General features: G+C 44.1%; 1 protein-coding gene across 1 annotated transcript in view; it reads right to left on the bottom strand.

Moving 5' to 3' along the window:
• Window positions 1–21803, bottom strand: part of LOC126190817 (adenylate kinase isoenzyme 5) — a 526350-nt gene that overhangs the window by 28395 nt on the left and 476152 nt on the right. The window contains exon 8 of the mRNA XM_049931384.1: window positions 13041–13219. Within this exon, the coding sequence (XP_049787341.1) occupies window positions 13041–13219 (179 nt within the window). The remainder of the gene's footprint in view (window positions 1–13040; window positions 13220–21803) is intronic.

Here is a 21803-nt window from a genome sequence, read left to right as displayed (position 1 = left end):
CTGCTGTTACCCAAGGATTTCTACTAGCCCTCGTCTTTTTACCTACTTGATCCTCTGCTGCCTTCACTACTTCATCCCTCAAAGCTACCCATTCTTCTTCTAACCCCCATTCCTGTCAATTGTTCCCTTATGCTCTACCTGAAACTCTCTACAACCTCTGGTTTAGTCAGTTTATCCAGGTCCCATCTCCTTAAATTCCCACCTTTTTGCAGTTTCTTCAGTTTTAATCTACAGGTCATAACCAATAGATTGTGGTCAGAGTCCACATCTGCCCCTGGAAATGTCATACAATTTAAAATCTGGTTCCTAAATCTCTGTCTTACCATTATATAATCTATCTGATACCTATTAGTATCTCCAGGGTTTTTCCATGTATACAACCTTCTATCACGATTCTTAAACCAAGTGTTAGCTATGATTAAGTTGTGCTCTGTGCAAAATTCTACCAGGCGGCTTCCTCTTTCATTTCTTACCCCCAATCCATATTCACCTACTACGTTTCCTTCTCTCCCTTTTCCTACACTCGAATTCCAGTCACCCATGACTATTAAATTTTCGTCTCCCTTCACTATCTGAACAATTTCTTTTATTTCATCATACATTTCTTCAATTTCTTCGTCGTCTGCAGAGCTAGTTGGCATATAAACGTGTACTACTGTAGTAGGTTTGGGCTTCGTATGTATCTTGGCCACAATAATACGTTCACTATGCTGTTTGTAGTAGCTTACCCGCATTCCTGTTTTCCTATTCATTATTAAACCTACTCCTGCATTACCCCTATTTGACTTTGTGTTAGGAACCCTGTAGTCACCTGACCAGAAGTCTTGTTCCTCCTGCCACCGAACTTCACTAATTCCCACTATATCTAATTTTAACGTATCCATTTCCCTTTTTAAATTTTCTAACCTACCTGCCCGATTAAGGGATCTGACATTCCACGCTCCGATCCGTAGAACGCGAGTTTTCTTTCTCCTGATAACGACATCCTCTTGAGTAGTCCCCGCCCGGAGATCCGAATGGGGGACTATTTTACCTCCGGAATATTTTACCCAAGAGGACGCCACCATCATTTAACCATACAGTAAAGCTGAATGCCCTCGGGAAAAATTACGGCCGTAGTTTCCCCTTGCTTTCAGCCGTTCGCAGTACCAGCACAGCAAGGCCGTTTTGGTTATTGTTACAAGGCCAGATCAGTCAATCATCCAGACTGTTGCCCCTGCAACTACTGAAAAGGCTGCTGCCCCTCTTCAGGAACCACATGTTTGTCTGGCCTCTCAACAGATACCCCTCCGTTGTGGTTGCACCTACAGTACGGCCTTCTGTATCGCTGAGAGACGCAAGCCTCCCCACCAACGGCAAGGTCCATGGTTCATGGGGGGGGGGGGGGGATGAGCCCTTATCAGTACGGATTTGGAAGAGGCAAGTCGACTGAAGACGCAGTTAATAAGGCTATTTCGCTAGCGGAAGATACTCGTACTACGTACGCTCTAGCGATGATTATTGATATTGCTGGTGCTTTCGAGAAGCTACGGTGGCCGTGTTTCTTCGGTCGCCTTAGAGATTTGGAGTGCCCAGAAGCGCTGTACAATTGCCTGAGAGATTACTGTTACGGGCGACGTGCTTCTTTAATATGCCCAGGAAACAAAATAACGAACACAGTAACAAAAGGCTGTTCGCAGGGATCAGTGTGTCGTTCGGAGTTTTGGGATTTTGCACTGGAGGCCACACTACAGAAGTTAAATGACAGCAGTAACATAAGCGGACTGGTGGCATTTGCAGATGACGTGGTGTTCGTTGTAGGTGGTGACTGCAGAAGTATTATAGAGGACAAATGTAATGCGACCCTCTCCGAATTTGATGGCTGGTGTCAAAGTGTTAAATTGTCACCAGCACCTCACAAAACAACATACCTGCTGCTGAAAGGGAACCTAATAAGAAACATAAAAATAAAATTAAATGATGTAACGATTAGGAGAAGCGCAGCAACGAGATATCTAGCGGTATTTCTGGATGAACGTCGTAATTTTGCACGTCTTGTAGGGGAAGAAGATAGAAAAGGTACCAAAGTGATGAATAAAATTATAACCATTAGAAATAGGCAATTTCGGTTTCCCTTGAAGACAATGAGAATATACTAATCAGAGTATACGACCAGTCTATATCAGCATCAGTGGTAGGACTTGGTGCGAGTGTCTGGGCTCACAGATCGCAGGTAGGGCAGCCAGCCTCAACAGTGAGAAGAGTTCAATGAGGCGTGATACGAAAATTAACGGGCGCCTACTGCGCTACCCCTAATGATGCTTTGTTAGCAGTTCTAGGAATATGCACACTGGACTTGGAAATTAGGAAAAGAGGAGCCTTTTATTGGTTAAAGAAAGGCAAACAAATGGAAGTACGAAGGGTGCTTGGAACTGAGACCAGTTCGAAAAAGGCAATAACAGATCGCATACTACAACTGTAGGACACTTCAGACACTGGCAGGAGAATATACGAATCTCTCCTTAACCCATCGAGTGGACTGATACATTACTGACTGGTTATGACCCTTATGCCACATATCTATACAAAATCAGAAGACAAATGAGGTATAGCTATGCCTGCGGCAGGGTGGGCATACCAGAACGGACATTGTGGGGCTGCACTCTCTATGAAGATGCAACGGGTAACAGACGTCAGATATTAAGGATATGGGATCCCATACCAACCCTAAGGAGCAAGTCGACCTGGTGCACCTTGGGCGATACTGCAGCCGCAGTATCCAGGAAGGCCAAAGAAGACTTCACGAGGCATTCAACCGTAAGTCATCATGCTGCCATCCATGCTAGATAACACACTCTGCAAATGGAGAGAAGATAACTGAGGTCGGCGACCACATAATAAAATATTGTCCCAAGAACATGCATTACGTTCGCGCAATTGATCATGGAAGTGTGGACTTTAAGATGGAAGAGCGATGGTTGAAATTACTTGCTACAGTGGAGACGCTGCTGACGTATTTCCCGACGCCCAAGGAATCCAGTAGACTTTGTCTGCTGACTGGGGTGATCCAGTAGCGGAAACAACCATCTACTCTGTAGTGTTTGTAGTAGATTAGCAGCTGGGCGAATGGTTATGTAGTAGTAGTTTCGTTTATCTCTTTTTCAAATTAAGTATTAGAAATATATAATTACCACATAACTTATAACTATCCAAGGGAATGTGATTTGTATAGCTTATTCTAGCTCTTCGGATAATAGGCTATAACTAAATAAATAAATAAGAAGCTTTGGTGAAGGAATATACGAAAGTAATGAAAAATTTCCTACTTTTCATCCCGGAAAATGCCCCAATTTGGAAACAACTTGACTTCACTCTAGCAGCCCCTCTCTCTGAGAGTGGTCCGATCAGTGGTAACTACTAACTTTAGCAGGGTTACTGAATGGTACGAAACCTGGAGTAACAGTGCCTCCCCAGAGAACCGTGACTATATCAAACCAGTAGCAAAAACTAAGGGCTTTCAACTTCCACGGCAAATGTGCAAAATCCTAAACAGACTGTGAACGGTACATGGAATATATATATAATATCCACAAGCGGGAAGAGGTAGCCAGCCCTAGCTGTGACTAAAGGGCTCAAAATCAAATGGTCCAACACATCGCCCAGGAGTATGAAATAAGAGTCTATGATTGCAGTCTGGCTGACTTCTTCAATGCCACTCTTTCCTGCTTCGAATGGGTTGCCAATCTGGACTTCAAAATATGAAGATACGCAATTAATATGCTGCGACATTATGTTTTGTTTACTAGCTTATTGTCTTCTATATTTCATCTCATTTTGTCTTATTTTATTGAGTGTCCTTGATGTATCTTACCAGATTGAAATATGGTCCTATCATTCTACAAAAAAGGTGAGCATGTCCTGGACAGAATTAAATGAAAACATCTTGACATATTTGCGCTTTTGTACTTCTAACTATTAGTATCCACCTCATGTGACATAACGCATCGAGTTAACTAAAGTAAGATGACACATGATATTACAGCTTTTAGAAACAAATCCACCCCAAAAATATTATCCACCTACCAGAAAAACTTTATTAGCTGTTACATGTATGCTCTTCAGCCATATGATATTATATATTACATGTGGTTGGGAATCTTCTGGATTTTGGGCACATGATCGGAGACATTGTCCTATAAATTGCAAGATGCAGGTTTGGCAACACCTCGCAGCTAAGAGAACTCACTGAGTGGGGGAAGTAGGTTTAACTCGTAAAAAAGCGATAATATGTCAAGATGTTTTGATTTAAATATCTCAGAAGCTGCCCCTAACTCTTCTCAGGGCATACTCGCCTTTTTGTGGTATGATAGGAGCATTTTTATTTTCGGTTCTCCACTTTTACTCTACCATAATTTTGACATTAGAACTTCCTTTTTTTTTGCTTCCGAGCTATATTGCTTATATCGTGGCAACAGATAAAACTTTCACAGAACAACAGGAGGGCCATTAATTACATGCGCTTGTTTACCTTCATACAAAACCTGAACCGATTCGCTGCGTAAGTTTGAAACACTGGAGTGGCACGAGTAGAAAACAACTCACAGAAAACGTATTTTTACACCTGAGATCCGAGTGAACCAAGAGTTTTGAAAGTGAGAGTTCAACTCTATCATAAGAGTGCGTTTTTTATTTATTTGGATCAGTTTAAACCGTTCCCGCGCATTCAGTTCTCGTAAGAACGAATTTTATGTGCTGCTTTTAGCACGAGTTTAAGCCACTATATCGCGACAGCGGATAAAGAATTTTGAATAAAGACTTTCATTTTGTCTTTATCTACCTTCGTGAAAAATTTGAACCGATTCGTACAAGTTTTAAGTGTAGAAGTGGCACGTTTCAGAAGTCTCCTAGAAAAACGTGTTTTTGCCCGTACAATCGGACCGACGTAGATGAAAATGGTGCCATTAACTGAGCCCAATTAACATCTGTTGCAAAAGTCGATTGGCGTGATATGCCTGGGCACCAGCTCCAATTCGCCGTTCACACGTTGCTTGATATATTGTAACGTAGCTACATGGCTATGCAAATGGCTGTTGGTCCGGGATAAACCAAGAACTTTTTACCACAAAGATCCCCCCCCCCCCTCGCCTCAACCGCTATTCTGCACGAGGCCTTCTCGAACCTAACCGAAATTGAAACCGTATAACGAGGTATGCAGTGTTCACGAACTCTCCGGGTGCATTAGGCTGCAGCCGTCCCGTGGCGTGGCCCACGGCTCGCGTTAACATGCGGCACAGGCTTCCTGCCCTATATCGAGCCCCTCCCACTACTCCTGGCGCCGACGTACTCACGTTTTACATGTAAAAGAGCTACCCTTCCGCTTTATGCTAATCCTCGTTCCTGCAGTCCGGAACTCGAATCTTTGTTCTCGCTGCCGTAAACGAAGTACCGGAAACACACTCAGCTATCGCGGCGCTAATGTATTACTACCAACAGCGTGTAATAAAATTGTTTGGGATGTTCTACGAAGAGTCAAACCTACCTTGAAACCGTTATTTTTTAGTCCATATGGGACCACTAAACAGTATACCAACAGGAAACAAGGTAATTAAAATTATGATGTAAGAGAAATTCAGACCTTAGCCGCAATCGGTCATTGAAATAAATCCATTGGCGACAAGAAATACTTTTGGCTGCCAGGACTCTAATGCGGATTCCGACTTCATGCGAACGGTCCTCTTAACGGTTTCGGCTATCCGAGCACGCTTTCCATCCAACCCAATTTCTCTACTTGTCGCACACTACACGTGTAGCGCGCACTGTCTACACTGAAAATGCCAAAACGTTATGACTACTGCCCACCGCGACGTTGGATGCCGTCTGGTGCCGTTGCGGGCACGCGACGCGGTAACAAAAGAATGTAAACATAGAACTGTGTATGACGGTAATATCTGTTCCCGAAAGAACAGTTACCGTTGATGACCATGCAGCTTTGCTGGAAGTGAAATGATAATTAAATCGACACGCTAGCTGCAAACAGGTGTTGTTAACATCATTGGGGACATGTTGAAAATGTGTGCCCCGACCGGGACTCGAACCCAGGATCTACTGCTTACATGGCAGACGCTCTATCCATCTGAGCCACTCTGCCACGAGTAATGAGTATGATGGGCAAACATCTATTAGGCGCACTACGAATGTAGTGGTGTGGACATGTAGGGAATGTGGGTCTCACACGGAGGGTGCGTGCAAGGAATAAATCCCTGCAGGCGCACTATCCTATCTGCCCTCGGTGGCTCAGTTCAGACCAGAGGAAAGTTACTACCCTCAGGCAAAAAATAACGCAGTGATTTGGTTAATGGGCAAATATACAAGTTATGTTTTTAAGAATATTGCGAGCGATGAACATATTGAATACAAGATGTATATGGAAAATGAATTCGAGAAAATACTTAAATATCAGAATCACAATAAGAAATATGGTAAAATGCTCCGAATTGCCTTCAAGAGAATGGGTATAGATTAGGAACTGGATTCCTAGTAGAGAGGGAATGGGTTGGGTCACGTTCCCGACCCTAACCTCACCTGCAAGTCACACATGAAAAATAAATCAGTAGTACAGCAAATCCCAAACAGTTCCATCAGATTCTGACACGGTAAAGCGTGAGTCATCACTCCAAATCACTCATTTCCAGTCATCTACTGCCCAGTTGTATCGTTCTTTACATAATCTCAAACAACGTTTAGCATTGCCTGCGGAAATGTGTTGCTTATGAGAAGCTGTTCGACCATCGCACCCCATTCCTTTTGACACACTACGCACTGTTATTGTTCTAACAGGATTGCTAGTAGGACTTTGGATCTCGCGAGTTATTCCTTCCGCTGATTTCATGTGATTTTTCGTTGCCATTCTAACGCTCGACGTCCCTTTCTACATCTACATCAACATTTGTACTCTGCGTACCACTGTGAACTGCATGGCAGAGCGTACAGGGTACGTCCCACTGTACCAATTATTAAGGCTTTTTCCCATCCCATTCGTGTATGGAGCGCGGGAAAAGTGACTGTTTAATTGCCTTTGTGCAGACTGCAATTAACCTAAACTTATCCTCACAATCCCTATGGGGGCGATATGTATGAGGTTGTAGTATATTTCTCGAGTCAGCGTTTAAAGCCGGTTCTTGAAATTTTGTTTGTAGGCTTTCTCGTGGTATCTTCCGCCTATCTTCAAGAGTATGTCCATTCAGTACTTTGAACGTCTGTGACATCCTCCCGCGATTTAGACAGACCTGTAACCATTTGTGTTGCCCTTCTCTGTGTATGTTCAACATCCCCCATTAACACTGTTTGGTGTGGGTTCCACACACTTGAGCAGTATTCTAGGATTGGTCGCACGACTGATCTGTAAGCATACTCCTTTGTAGAGTGATTGCATTTACCCAGTATTCTACTATGAACCAAAGTCTGCTACCTGGTTTACCCATGACTGTGCCTATTTGATCGTTCAACTTCACGTTCCTACTGTAACCCCCAAATATTTATATGAGTTTACAGATTATGTTCGTAGGATAATATGTTTTTTTCCGTTTTGTGAAGTGCGCAGTTTTAGATTTTCGACCATTTTAAGCAAGCTGTCATTCATTGCACCAATTTAAAATCGTGTCAAGTCTGACTGACTATTTGTACAGCTTCGTTCAGACTGTACTTCACTGTATATAACTACATCATCTGCGAAATGTCTGAGTTTACTATTAGTGTTATCCGAAAGGTCATTAATACACAAAGTGAAAAGCAAGGGTCCCAACACACTTTCCTGGTGTACACCCGAAGTTACTTCCACAGCTGTGGATGGCTCTTTATCGAAGACAACATACTGCTTCCTCTGTACCAAGAAATTCTTAATGCAGTTACATATTCCGTCTGATACCCCTTATGATCCCACATTTTATAATAAGCATAGGTGTAATGAAGAGTCAAATGCCTTTCAGTGATAAAGAAATATTGAGTCTACCTGACAAACTTGAGCCACGGCTTTCAGGATGTCACGTAAGAAAAGGGCGAGTTTGGTTCCACATGATCTATGTTTTCGAAGTCCAAGGTGATTGGCAAGGAGGAGGCCGTTGTGTTTAAGATACCTTATTATGTTTGAGCTCAATATTTTCAAAGATTCTACAACTAACTGAAGTAAAGGATACTGGACGGTAGTTTTGTGGGTCACTTTTACTACCCGTCGTGATAGAAGGGTGTGACCTATGCCTTCTTCCAACTACTGGTTACAGTTTTTTGTTCAAGGGATCTGCGATAGATTACAGTTAACAGAGGGGTTAACTCAGTCGCGAACTGAGTATGGAATCTGACAGCTATTCCTTTGGGCCCTGTGATTTTGTTCAGTTTTAATGATTTTAGCTGCTTCTCGACGCCACTGACACTGAGAAGTATTTCACTCATCTTGTTAGTGCTGTGAGAATTAAATTGCGGATACATTCGTTTTCGTTTGTAGAGGAACATTTGAAGACAGAATTAAGCATTTCTGGTTTTGATTTACGAGTCTCAAATTCATTAGTGCATTAGTGGCTGCACACTAACAGCCTTTACATATGGCTGGGTTTTCTGAAAAACCATTTGACAATATTCTGCTACGGTAGTCAATGAAGGCATTATGCATTGCTTTCTTGTCTGCCAAACGCGTTTCGTACAGCATCATTCTACCTATAGCCCTGTACTTTGTTTTATACATATTGTGCCGTAGTCCGTTTCTTTAGAATTTTCTTTATAGTGACTGTACACTAAGGTGACAAAAGTACTGGAATACCTCCCAATATCGTGTCGCATCTCATTTGGAACAGAGTAATGCAGAGACTCGACGTGGCATGGATTCAACAAGTCTTAGAAGTCCCCTGCAGAAATATTGAGCCATGCTGCCTCTATAGCCGTCCATAATTTCGAAAGTGTTGTTGGTGCAGAATTTTGTGCACGAAGTGAGCTCTCGATTGTGCCGCGTAAAAGTTCGATGCGATTCATGTCCGGCTATCTGGGTGGCCAAATCAAGAATGTTCTTCTGACCAATCTCGAACAACTGTGGTCTCGCAACATGGCGCAATGTCATCCATAAAAATTCCATCGTTGTTTGGGAATGGCTGCAGATGGCCTCCAAGTAGCCGAACAGCCATTTCCGGTCAGTGGTCGGGTCAGCTGGACCACAGGACCCAGCCCATCCACGTAAATGCAGCCCACACCATAAGGGAGCCACTACCAGCTCGTACAGTGCCTTGTTCACCGCTTGGGTCCACAGCTTCGCGGGATCTGCGTCACACTCAAACCCTATCATCATCAGCTCTTACCAACTGAAATCGGGACTCATCTGACCAGAACACGGTTTTCTATTCGTGTAGGGCCCTACCGAAATGGCCATGAGCCCAGGAGAGACACTGCAGATGACGACGTGCTGTTAGCAAAGGCACTAGCGTCATCTGTTGCCATGGCCCATTAACACGAGATTTCGCCGCACTATCCTAACGGATATACTCACCCAGGCCGAGAGCGCTAACGCGCTGCTTCCTGGACTCGGGTAGGCGCGCCGACCCCGCATCGAGTCCACCCGTCGGATTAACGACGAGGGCCGGATGAGGTTTTTAGGTGGTTTCCCACATCCCCCTAGGTGAATACCGGGCTGGCCCCCATGTTCCGCCTCAGTTACATGACTCGCAGACATCTGAACACTTTCGCACTATTCCATGGATTACACTCGCCGCAGACAGTTGGGGTACACTACTTCTGTCCCGGGGGGGGGGGGGGGGGGTACGGGTTGGCGGCAGGAAGGGCATCCGGCCACCCCTTAAACATTGACATGCCAAATCCGATTAACGATGGCTGACCCGGCGTAACTGCGGGACAAGGCTCAAACGATAGATAGATAGATCCTAACGGATACGTTAGTCGTACCAGTCACGTTGACTTCTGCGATTATTTTACGCAGTGTTGCTCGTCTGTTATCACCGACTATGCAAACGCCACTGCTTTCAGTCATTAAGGGAAGGCTGTCGACCACGGCGTTGGCTGTGGTGACTCTTGACACTGTGGATCTCGGAATGTTGATGTCCCTAACGGTTTCCGAAATGGAATGTACCATTCGTGTAGCTCCATTTGCAATTCCGCCTTCAGAGTCTGTTAATTCCCATCCTGTGGACAGAATCACGTCGAAGCCTTTTCACATTAATCATCTGAGTACAAATGAGAGCTACGTCAATGTATAGCCAAATTTATACCTTGTGTCTGTGATACTACCGCCATCTGTGTATTTGCATTTCGCTGTTCCATGACTTTTGTCACCTCAATGTGTAGCATAGGGACGCTCTCCCATTAGAAACTATCCTACTGGGTACATATCGATAGAGGCATAGTCAACTATTGTTGTAACTTGAGCTTAAGTTCCTGTATTTTTTGTCAGTACATGAGGTCTGCCAGACGTTGGTTTAGGTCTGGTTGTTTCTTCTCATTTTCACTTCATAATCGCATCAGCAACAGTCGACTTTGGTCGCCTCAGAAGGGCTGAAATGTCACAGATGTATTTATTACCAGGTTTCATCGAACGATGTGAGGCGGCGCGGTTCCTTCCGTCCCTTTACGACGAACCTACCCTGTGAACACTGTCTCAGCATATGATCAGTAGAGAAGCCGAGCGAAACCTACTGTACTTCGACGTGAACCAGGATGCAATTAAAGTCACTAATCTACGTTTCGGAAGAACGTTTTCACACGAAATGAAAGATTGGAAATTTTTTCCGTAATTAATATATTCTGAAACTTAGGTGAACAAGTATCACTGCCAAGCCCGTGCTAGTCTTAACACAGTCACTCACAATCCCTTTCACTCACGTTAGCAAGTTTATGGAGTTGCATTTCCCGAAAACGTAATAGCTACAAAAATACGGATTGTTTTTGATTGAGAATGCTCGACAAATACTAAGCCTGTCGGTACCTAATGCAGTCACAGTTTTTAGCCACCGACCTGCTCAATACGCGACGCGGAATTTATGTCTTTTCTCGTCGCAAAATTCACTTAAAAAATTCCGAAATTTCTACACACCCATCGGAATAATTATGCCGTCACTTTATAACACTTTTGATGTATGAAACACTGTTAGATCCGGCAACTTATCATTTCCATCGGAACTACCACTATACACGTCCGAACTGTTTCATGAGTAGGCTCCGACTCCTCTTTAGAATACTCTAAGTATTCTCTACCAGCAGAGAAAGGCGCGCGAAGAATATTGTGTGCTGTCACCGCCAGACACCACACTTGCTAGGTGGTAGCCTTTAAATCGGCCGCGGTCCGTTAGTGTACGTCGGACCCGCGTGTCGCCACTATCAGTGCTTGCAGACCGAGCGCCGCCACACAGCAGGTCTAGAGAGACTCCCTAGCACTCGCCCCAGTTGTACAGCCGACTTTGCTAGCGATGGTTCACTGTCTACATACGCTCTCATTTGCCGAGACGACAGTTTAGCATAGCCTTCAGCTACGTCATTTGCTACGACCTAGCAAGGCGCCATATTCAGTTACTATGTCTTCTGAACAGATAATATTGTGACTCATGTACCGCCAAGAGCGACGTTCATCATTAATGGATTAAAGTTAAGTATCAAACTAATTACGTCTGATTTCTGAATTCTCATTCCTTGTCATGTTCCAGACCTCACGTCAGTATAGTTCTTCCCTCCTCACGCGAGCCTGCGTGAGCTAAAACGCGTGCATTTCCGCCTCCATTCGTAACACGGTGTTGGCTCTTCTGCCAACACAACATATTGCTTTACCATTGGTCAGTTTACTCAACAGCCAACAGCAAAACAACACTCTCCCGCATCAGTCCGCGCTTTTCTTCAATAACCAATCGCAAAATAGTAAACCTAACGACTGCACTTTTTACCGACGTAATTATCTAATATTCTGAAGTTTTGTTTATGCCTAAAGTTATTTACTATTGTTATTTATACCTGAATTAACTTTCCCTTTACCATAAACATACTTTACAAATCTATTCTACAAAAATAGCCTATGTCCACATCCATGCTTCTTCGAAATGTTCCCACACTAAATCCCACTATATAACGCGTTAAACAATTATCTTCAATTAACCTTAAACCACACGCACGCATCATTCATACTGCTAAAACACATTTATAACATTTTACATACACAAAAAGACATAATAACACTTTATGAAAATACTAGAAGAGATTCAGATTTTCTCTCTGCAGCGGAGTGTGCGCTGATATGAAACTTCCTGGCAGATTAAAACTGTGTGGCGGACCGAGACTCGAACTCGGGACCTATGCCTTTCGCGGGCAAGTGCTCTACCAACTGAGCTACCCAAGCACGACTCACTCATATCCTTTCTTTCAGGAGTGCTAGTTCTGCAAGGTTCGCAGGATAGCTTATGTAAAGTTTGGAAAGTAGGAGACGAGGTACTGGCGGAAGTACAGCTATGAGGACGGGGCGTGAGTCGTGCTTGGGTAACTTAGTTGGTAGAGAACTTGTCCGCGAAAGGCAAAGGTCCCGAGTTCGAGTCTCGGTCCGGCACACAGTTTTAATCTGCCAGGAAGTTTCAATACTAGAACAGTTTATGAAAAACATTCTATTACGTTAGTGCACCCTAGTGGGCACAATCGAAAGTAAATCACAGTTCCCTATCCAATACTGTCCTCTATCGGCTGATAAACAAACTACGTGCGCGTCCAGTCTCGCGTCACCATCTGTCACTATCCAGCTCTGAGAGACATCTTCCACTTAACCATCTCCAAGGCAGGATCGGTATACGGCGCTGCGCCTCAAGTGGTCCAAGTTCGAACTTACTGAGCTCTCCTGAGAGACACATTTGCTGTTACTGCTTCTCTGACGACTACACAGTATCCCCCCTCCCCCATCCCGCATCCTTTTTCACTCGCTCATCCGCCTTTTCTGACATCTATTGGACAGTTCCGCATTACTTAGGACTGTCATACTTTTTATCAGGCAGCGTGTGTAGCGCGTTAGTGTACGTGGTAGATGAGGACCGGCGGCCTACCTGCGGCGCCATGTCGCCCGCGGCGATGGCCTGCCGCAGCTGCGGCGCGTCCTCGGCGTTCCTGTTGCCCGGCGCCTCGGCCGCCGCCCGCAGCAGCCGGCCCACGCTGCAGTGCGCCCAGCCCGCCGCCGCGCGCACCACCTTGTCGCACAGCGCCGCCTTGTTGCTGCCCGGACCGCCTGCACAGCAGCACACACACACACTCCAACTAAACACACGGACACAATAAGGGCAGGAGAAATAACTCCAATACACAGAGTCAACCCGAATATCGACGACAAAAATTTTTGTAGGATGTTCAGGGATATTTTCTCACAGGGAGGGGCCACTGGGTTCAGATCACGGATTTACTTCAAACTCCGCACACTTCTAACAGTCCATTAGAGCAAGATAATGCGTAAGTAGTACACCTTACTACTTAGACGGTATCAGAAAATTGAGGAATAACTTTACATGTCACTGAGGCACCGGGCGTCGTGACCTTCTACATCTACATTCATACTCCGCAATCCACCATACGGTGCGTGTCGGAGGGTACCTCGTACCACAACTAGTATCTTCTCTCCCTGTTCCACTCACAAGCAGAACGAGGGAAAAATGACTGCCTATATGCCTCTTTACCAGCCCTAATCTCTCTCATCTTATCTTTGTGGTCTTTCCGCGAAATGTAAGTTGGCGGCAGTAAAATTGTACTGCAGTCAGCCTCAAATGCTGGTTCTCTAAATTTCCTCAGTAGCGATTCACGAAAAGAACGCCTCCTTTCTTCTAGAGACTCCCACCCGAGTTCCTGAAGCATTTCTGTAACACTCGCGTGATGATCAAACCTACCAGTAACAAATCTAGCAGCCCGCCTCTGAATTGCTTCTATGTCCCCCCATCAATCCGACCTGATAGGGATCCCAAACGCTCGAGCAGTACTCAAGAATATGTCGCACTAGTGCTTTATAAGCGGTCTCCTTTACAGATGAACCACATCTTCCCAAAATTCTACCAATGAACCGAAGACGACTATCCGCCTTCCCCACAACTGCCATTACATGCTTGTCCCACTTCATATCGCTCTGCAATGTTACGCCCAAATATTTAATCGACGTGACTGTGTCAAGCGCTACACTACTAATGGAGTATTCAAACGTTACAGGATTCTTTTTCCTATTCATCTGCATTAATTTACATTTATCTATATTTAGAGTTAGCTGCCATTCTTTACACCAATCACAAATCCTATCCAAGTCATCTTGTATCCTCCTACAGTCACTCAACGACGACACCTTCCCGTACACCACAGCATCATCAGCAAAACAGCCGCACATTGCTATCCATCCTATCCAAAAGATCATTTATGTAGATAGAAAACAACAGCGGACCTACCACACTTCCCTGTGGCACTCCAGATGATACCCTCACCTCCGATGAACACTCACCATCGAGGACAACGTCCTGGGTTCTATTACTTAAGAAGTCTTCGAGCCACTCACATACTTGGGAACCAATCCCATATGCTCGTACCTTAGTTAGGAGTCTGCAGTTGGGCACCGAGTTGGCGGTCGTCATTTGGGTAGCGTTCAAGCTCCGTAATCGGTGGATCCCTGGATCTAGTCTCGCTCGTGTTTCTCTTTTACTTTATATTTTTTCAGCACTATTCACATAATTTCATACATACAAGGTGTGATTCATAAGCTTCAAGACTTATTCATTTCTGAGTAGGGGAGCGCGAGCGGACCGAATCGCCGGCTTGGGGAAGTATTGGGGGGTCTCAGGGAACGAACTGAAGCTGCAGCGGTCTAAGGCGCTGCAGTCATGGATTGTGCGGCTGGTCCCGGTGGAGGTTCGAGTCCTCCCTCGGGCATGGGTGTGTGTGTTTGTCCTTAGGATAATTTAGGTTAAGCCGTGTGTTAGCTTAGGGACTGATTACCTTAGCAGTTAAGTTCACTATGGGACTTAACTTCTGAGGTCATCAGTCCATTAGAACTTAGAACTACTTAAACCTAACTAACCTAAGGACGTCACACACATCCATGCCCGAGGCAGGATTCGAACCTGCGACCGTAGCGGTCGTGCGGTTCCAGACTGTAGCGCCTAGAACCGCTCGGCCACTCCGGCCGGCTAGCAGTTAAGTCCCATGAGATTTCACACACATTTGAACATTTTGAAGCTGCGGCAGTTGCCTCTGGAACCCTGGATAGCGCGCATCGCTTGCAGCGTGAGTGCGTGTCATTGACCTCGGTTGAAAAGTAGGCGAAAATGGAGCAGCACTTGAGGCAGCGTTATGCGATTAAATTTTGCGTGGGACTGAACAAAACCGTCACGGATACTCTCGGTATGATTCAAGAGGCCATTAAGGAAGAAGCCATGTCCCGTGCAATGGTTTCCATGCGGCACAAACGTTTCAAAGATGGCCGCGGGAATGTTGAAGACGGCCGCGCGGGATTAGCCGAACGGTCTGGGCGCTGCAGTCATGGACTGTGCGGCTGGTCGCGGCGGAGGTTCGAGTCCTCCCTCGGGCATGGGTGTGTGTGTTTGTCCTTAGAATAATTTAGGTTAAGTAGTGTGTAAGCTTAGGGACTGATGACCTTAGCAGTTAAGTCCCATAAGATTTCACACACATCTGAACATTTGATTTTGTTGAAGACGACGACCGCTCTGGGAGGCCATCATCAAGCTGAACGGATCAAAATGTGGAGAGAGGGCGGGAACTTTTAAACAATGACCGTCGAGTTGAGGGATCGAGTTCGCCGCGTCGGCCTGGCGATCAAGGGCGACTGGATTCTCCACCACGACAACGCGCCCGCACACACGTCGCACACCGCCGCCGAAGTTTTGGTAACGTTCAACGTGACAACAATGCCGCAGCCGCCCTACAGCCCTGACTTGACTCAAAGTGACTTTTTCCTCTTCGCCCGAATCGAGACAGGCCTAACAGGGAAGCGATTCGACTCCATCGACGCCATCCAGCAACATTCGACGAGAGCCCTTGATAGCCAGACGCCCGAGGCCTTCCAGAAGGGTAGCGCTGGCAGCGCTGTGTTGATGCTGAAGGATCATATTCTGAAGAATTTTAGTCCGCTGTACTTAAATGTCCAATAAATTTCTAGTTCTGAGTTAAGTCTTGAAACTTTTCAATCACACCCTGTATAACATTTGAAATGTAATATGATGGAAAGACATGTGTATTTGCATTCATTGAATTCTCAACGTTATTTGGTTTTTTGCTAATTATTAGGGTTCCGAATCTCTTTGGTAAAAAACGGAACCCCTAGAGCATCACTGTTGTTTTTCGTCTGTATGTCTGTCAAGACACTTTTTTCTCAGAAATGGGCAGACGATCAAGTTGAAATTTATGTCACATACAAACATTTATAGCTCCTTGCCGGGTAATAACTGTAAACTTCTAAGGTAATGCAGCCAAACAATACGGCCATTTATGTCGCATATTTTGATATTCGCAAACTCCCTCAACTAAAGTTATAGGTTACTTCCCGTTGACCTAGAATCATGAAATTTGGCAAGAAGCAAGGTTTCACAGAACACGTAAAAGAAAAAAAAGTCCGGAAATTGTTAATTCGTGATTACGTCAAACGAAAATATTTCTTTTGTTAGTTCTCACCAGACAAAAACTTATAATTAAAACAGTCAGTATTTCTGCATTCAAGCTGACTGAGTCTCAGTGGTAAAAGTCAAACATCAAGCAAGGAATGGTTTTATTGCTCATATGGCTTGTTCCCCATTTTATCCGTCATCAGATGTCAAGGAGCGCCGGCCGCTGTGGCCGAGCGATTCTAGGCGCTTCAGTCCGGAACGGCGCTGCTGCTACGGTCGCAGGTTCGCATTCTGCCTCGGGCATGGATGTGTGTGATGTCCTTAGGTTAGTTAGGTTTAAGTAGTTCTAAGTCTAGGGGAATGATGACCTCAGATGTTAAGTCCCAAAGTGCTTAGAGCCATTTGAACCATTTGGTTTAAGGAGTACGCCTTATTTGGGTGTAAGGAACCCGCAGTTTCTGGTGGTTTGCTACAAATATGGTTATGGTTTCTTCAGTCTGCTATCCCAGTTACCTTTGTCTTTTTGTGATGGTCTGTTCACAGTATGTACCGCCCTCCCGTTGTTTAGGCCACCCTCAAGCGGCAGTTTATAAAGAGCTTCTCCTGGCCTACACAGCAAGTAACATTAACGCATCGCTGGAATTTAAATTAACATCTCGCCCACTGTGATCTATGGAAAGAGTCAGCTTCTTACCTATTCGCAATGGGATACTGATTAATTAGGAGATTGAGATAGGTGGAATGGGCTACAGCTAGAGGTCAGAAACGGGGCCAGTAGGGATCCGCTGTCGCGGGTTGCATACTTCGTAAGTCAAGTCACTGTTCCATCAGTGCTGACGGGCTTTCTTTATCCCCGCTGTAGTTCTACGAGTATGACGTCTGAAAAACTTTGGCGGCGCCGTCGCTACATACTAATAGACTCAACCCTAAATTTCCTTTACTATACGTCTATGGTCACAAATTTTTAATCGTCAGACTACCTGTTTCGGTCTACAACGACCATCTTCAGATCTGTTTTATGAGAACATGTTCTAATATACTGTAACCATAGTGGCATCGTCAAATGGTAGACATAAAATCAGCGAGAGCATCGTCAGATATGTATAAATAATAGTATATACAAGAGTCACTTGTCTGAAACGGAGCGAGTAGGACTGCTGCTGACAAGGTGACTCTTGTATATACTATTATTTATACATATCTGACGATGCTGTCGCTGATTTTGTGTCTACCATTTCACGATGCCACTATTGTTACAGTACATTAGAACATGATTTTATGAAACAGATCCGAAGATTGTCGTTATACACCGAAACCAGTAGTCTGTCGACAAAAATTTTGTGACCATAGACGTATAGTAAAGGAAATTTATTCTGTACTTGGGTCACATTTTCAATTCGCGACCATGTCGCAGCTTTAGACTCGTTCTCTTTTCTTGAAGCGTGCAGGACTGATGGCTGGTCTTCACTTTATTGCTAGTACGGAAGATGATTATACGATGTTGCTTCTGTAAAGCTGCACTGACAAGGCGAAATAACCGATTATCTGGATGAGATTGCCTTTAACGAAGGTGTGTATTGTGAGACTATGGAGAGTGTCAAGTGAAAATTAATTGACGCTGAGCATAAAATTTTAGTTATGTTCCATTAGCGGAGGAGTGATATCTGTGATAAGTTTCACGCGGTAGTTCACCCTTCAGACGAAAAACATACAAATTTCGTCCAACGCAAACAAAATGGTTGATTTCTTGTTTATTCCCCCTCCACTGCGAGAAACAGCAAGTGCTGCGACAAACGAAAACGCACAGACCACTGTTACTACTACATACCTGCGACAAAAAAGCGCGTAATTTCTGTATTCATTTGGTCACGGTAACTTGCATCTATTGGTAACAGCAACTTATGTAATTTATCTTTCATTTCCGTAATTTATTTTGGTAATTAATGACCTTTTAGAGATTGCACTTCATCCACGTATGATGTTTCCTGGTAATGTCGTTATAGACTCATTAACGCCACGAAAGTGTGTGTATATGTCAATGTAATTATTAGACATTCTCTGAATAGATATTGAATATTAAAATAAATTTACAGTAGTCTTCGAAAAAGTTTAACCATATAAATTTAGGTACAAACAGAATTATATTGGAAACTGCAGAGCCTACGTTGTAAAGAAATACGATGCAATATACCTTCGGACTTGCATCGTACTTCTCAACAACACAGGCACTGCAAAACTGTATTTATCCGCCGATAAAGGAATTAAATAACGTGCACGAGTGCCGGCCGTGAGTCGTGCAAGGATAGCCACAGCTTAACTGGACGCGTAAAGCGGGAATAAGGGTTCGAGTCCCGGTTCGACACAAATTTCCATCGTCGTCATTCCATTATACACCGATGGTTTTCCGTAGACATTTCACACAGAACAATGTCCACTGCTAACCGATCAATCGTTATATTGGTATGAAACTTGCTTCTCCCATTTAGGCGGATCGGACATTTTGTGACATTTCAGCTTGCACTTGTGAGTGGCTATAAAGGCGAAATCATGACAGTGTGAAATAAATGAATAGTAATGTACAGTTTAATGGCGAAAATTTCTCGTATCGTCTCAATGCAAAGGGCGCTTTACAGGTATCGTCCAAAATGTCGGCCACTGTGATCACAGCAGAGTGTACAGCGACTACCGACGTACACTTAACACTGCTGAAAACATCGACACGAGGCAGAACCGAACAGTGCAGGCTCGAGATCGAACAGTAAAACTGGCATTACTGTTGTCGACAGCGAAGACCATGAGTGAATGCAGGAGGTTTGTTTCCACACCATACAGGCGACCCATATCGTCGACATTTGTGCTGTAGTGTAGATATTTTAAGGGCAGTACAGATAAATGGCTGTAATAAATCAGACAATATGCAATAACTCTGTAACTAGCCACTGGAGACAATGAATTAAATATATAAAATACTCAGAATCCCTCCCTGAAGACTAACCAAGATGTGATCTTACGAAGCATCTTCGCAGACAAGTAACTAACTCGAAGAATATTTGACTAAACAGAATTCAGCACGCTGTACAAAACGGCGAATGTTCAACAGAAACTGAAGCAACGGCAGGTGTTCTCCAAGAAAGTGTAACAGAACAACTAATACTTTCAAAATACATAAACGATTTATCAGACAGTATTAACAGCGCCATAAGCCTATACGTTGAAAATGTTTTTGTGTGCAGCAAAGTATCAACGTTGGCAGAAACGCTTGGACAAAATATGTACTTGGTGCGATGAGTCACACGTCTTCATAAAAGTGGATAAAAATATAAGATAGTATCTGTCTAAAGATAAAAAAAAATTATCTGATTATAAGTTTACTGGTGAAAATCTTGAGCACGTCATATCATTTAAGTCATATCATTTATGCTTCGTAAAAGCTGTATAAGATGCGACGATAACGTGAAATCAGTATTACTCGCGGTTAGAGGTGGCATGTCACTATTCGTGCGGCCCCTCCCGAGTCCTCCCTCGGGCATGGGTGTCAGTGTTGTCGTTAGCGTTAAGTTAGCTCAAGTAGTGTGTAAGTCTAGGGACCGATGACCTCAGCAATTTGGTCTCTTAGGAATTCACATACATTTTTGAAATCAGTATTGGGGACGGCGAATGGAAGATTTATATTTGTTCGAACAGTCCTGGGAAAAATCAATGCATCTGTAAATGATGTAAATGAAATCGCATACAACAAACTAGTGCGACCAACTCTAGAGTATTTTTACAGTGTTTGGAGTCCCTATCCGTTAGTCCCCCCCATGAACCATGGACCTTGCCGTTGGTGGGGAGGCTTGCGTGCCTCAACGATACGGATAGCCGTACCGTAGGTGCAACCACAACGGAGGGGTATCTGTTGAGAGGCCAGACAAACGCGTGGTTCCTGAAGAGGGGCAGCAGCCTTTTCAGTAGTTGCAGGGGCAACAGTCTGGATGATTGACTGATCTGGCCTTGTAACACTAACCAAAACGGCCTCGCTGTACTGGTACTGCGAACGGCTGAAAGCAAGGGGAAACTACAGCCGTAATTTTTCCCGAGTGCATGCAGCTTTACTGTATGGTTAAATGATGATGGCGTCCTCTTGGGTAAAATATTCCGGAGGTAAAATAGTCCCCCAATCGGATCTCCGCGCTGGGACTACTCAGGAGGATGTCGTTATCAGGAGAATGAAAACTGGCGTTCTACGGATCGCAGCTGGAACGTCAGACCCCTTAATCGGGCAGGTAGGTTAGAAAATTTAAAAAGGGAAATGGATAGGTTAAAGTTAGATATAGAGGGAATTAGTGACGTTCGGTGGCAGGAGGGACAAGACTTCTGATCAGGTGAATACAGGGTTATAAATAAAAAATTTAATAGGGGTAATGCAGGAGTAGGTTTCATAATGAATAAAAAAATAGGAGTGCGGGTAAGCTACTGCAAACAGCGTAGTGAACGTATTATTTTGGCCAAGACAGACGCGAAGCCCACGACTACTACAGTAGTACAAGTTTATATGCCAACTAGCTCTGCAGATGACGAAGAAATTGAAGAAATGTATCATGAGATAAAAGAAATTATTCAGGTAGTGAAGGGAGACGAAAATTTAATAGTCATGGGTGACTGGAATTCGAGAGTAGGAAAAGGGAGAGAAGGAAACATAGTAGGTGAATATGGATTGGGAGTAACAAATGAAAGACGAAGCCGTCTGGTAGAATTCTGCACAGAGCATAACTTAATCATAGTTAACACTTGGTTCAAGAATCATAAAAGAAGGTTGTATAAATGGAAGAATCCTGGAGATACTAAAATGTATCAGATAGATTATATAATGGTAAGACAGAGATTTAGGAACAAGGTTTTAAATTGTAAGCCATTTACAGGGACAGATGTGGACTCTTGACCACAATCTATTGGTTATGAACTGTAGATTAAAACTGAAGAAATTGCAAAAAGGTGGGAATTTAAGGATATGGGACCGGGATAAACTGACTAAACCAGAGGTTGTACAGAGTTTCAGGGAGAGCATAAGGGAACAATTGACAGGAATGGGAGAAAGAAATACAGTAGAAGAAGAATGGGTTCATCTGAGGGATGAAGTAGTGAAGGCAGCAGAGGTTCAAGTACGTAAAAAGACGAGGGCTAGTAGAAATCCTTGGGTTACAGAAGAAATATTGAATTTAATTGATGAAAGGAGAAAATATA

The sequence above is a fragment of the Schistocerca cancellata genome, chromosome 6, assembly GCF_023864275.1.
Source record: "Schistocerca cancellata isolate TAMUIC-IGC-003103 chromosome 6, iqSchCanc2.1, whole genome shotgun sequence".
In the NCBI taxonomy this organism is placed as follows: Eukaryota; Metazoa; Arthropoda; class Insecta; order Orthoptera; family Acrididae; genus Schistocerca; species Schistocerca cancellata.
Note: the sequence above shows the minus strand (reverse complement) of the source record. Positions and strands in the feature narration are given on the sequence as shown.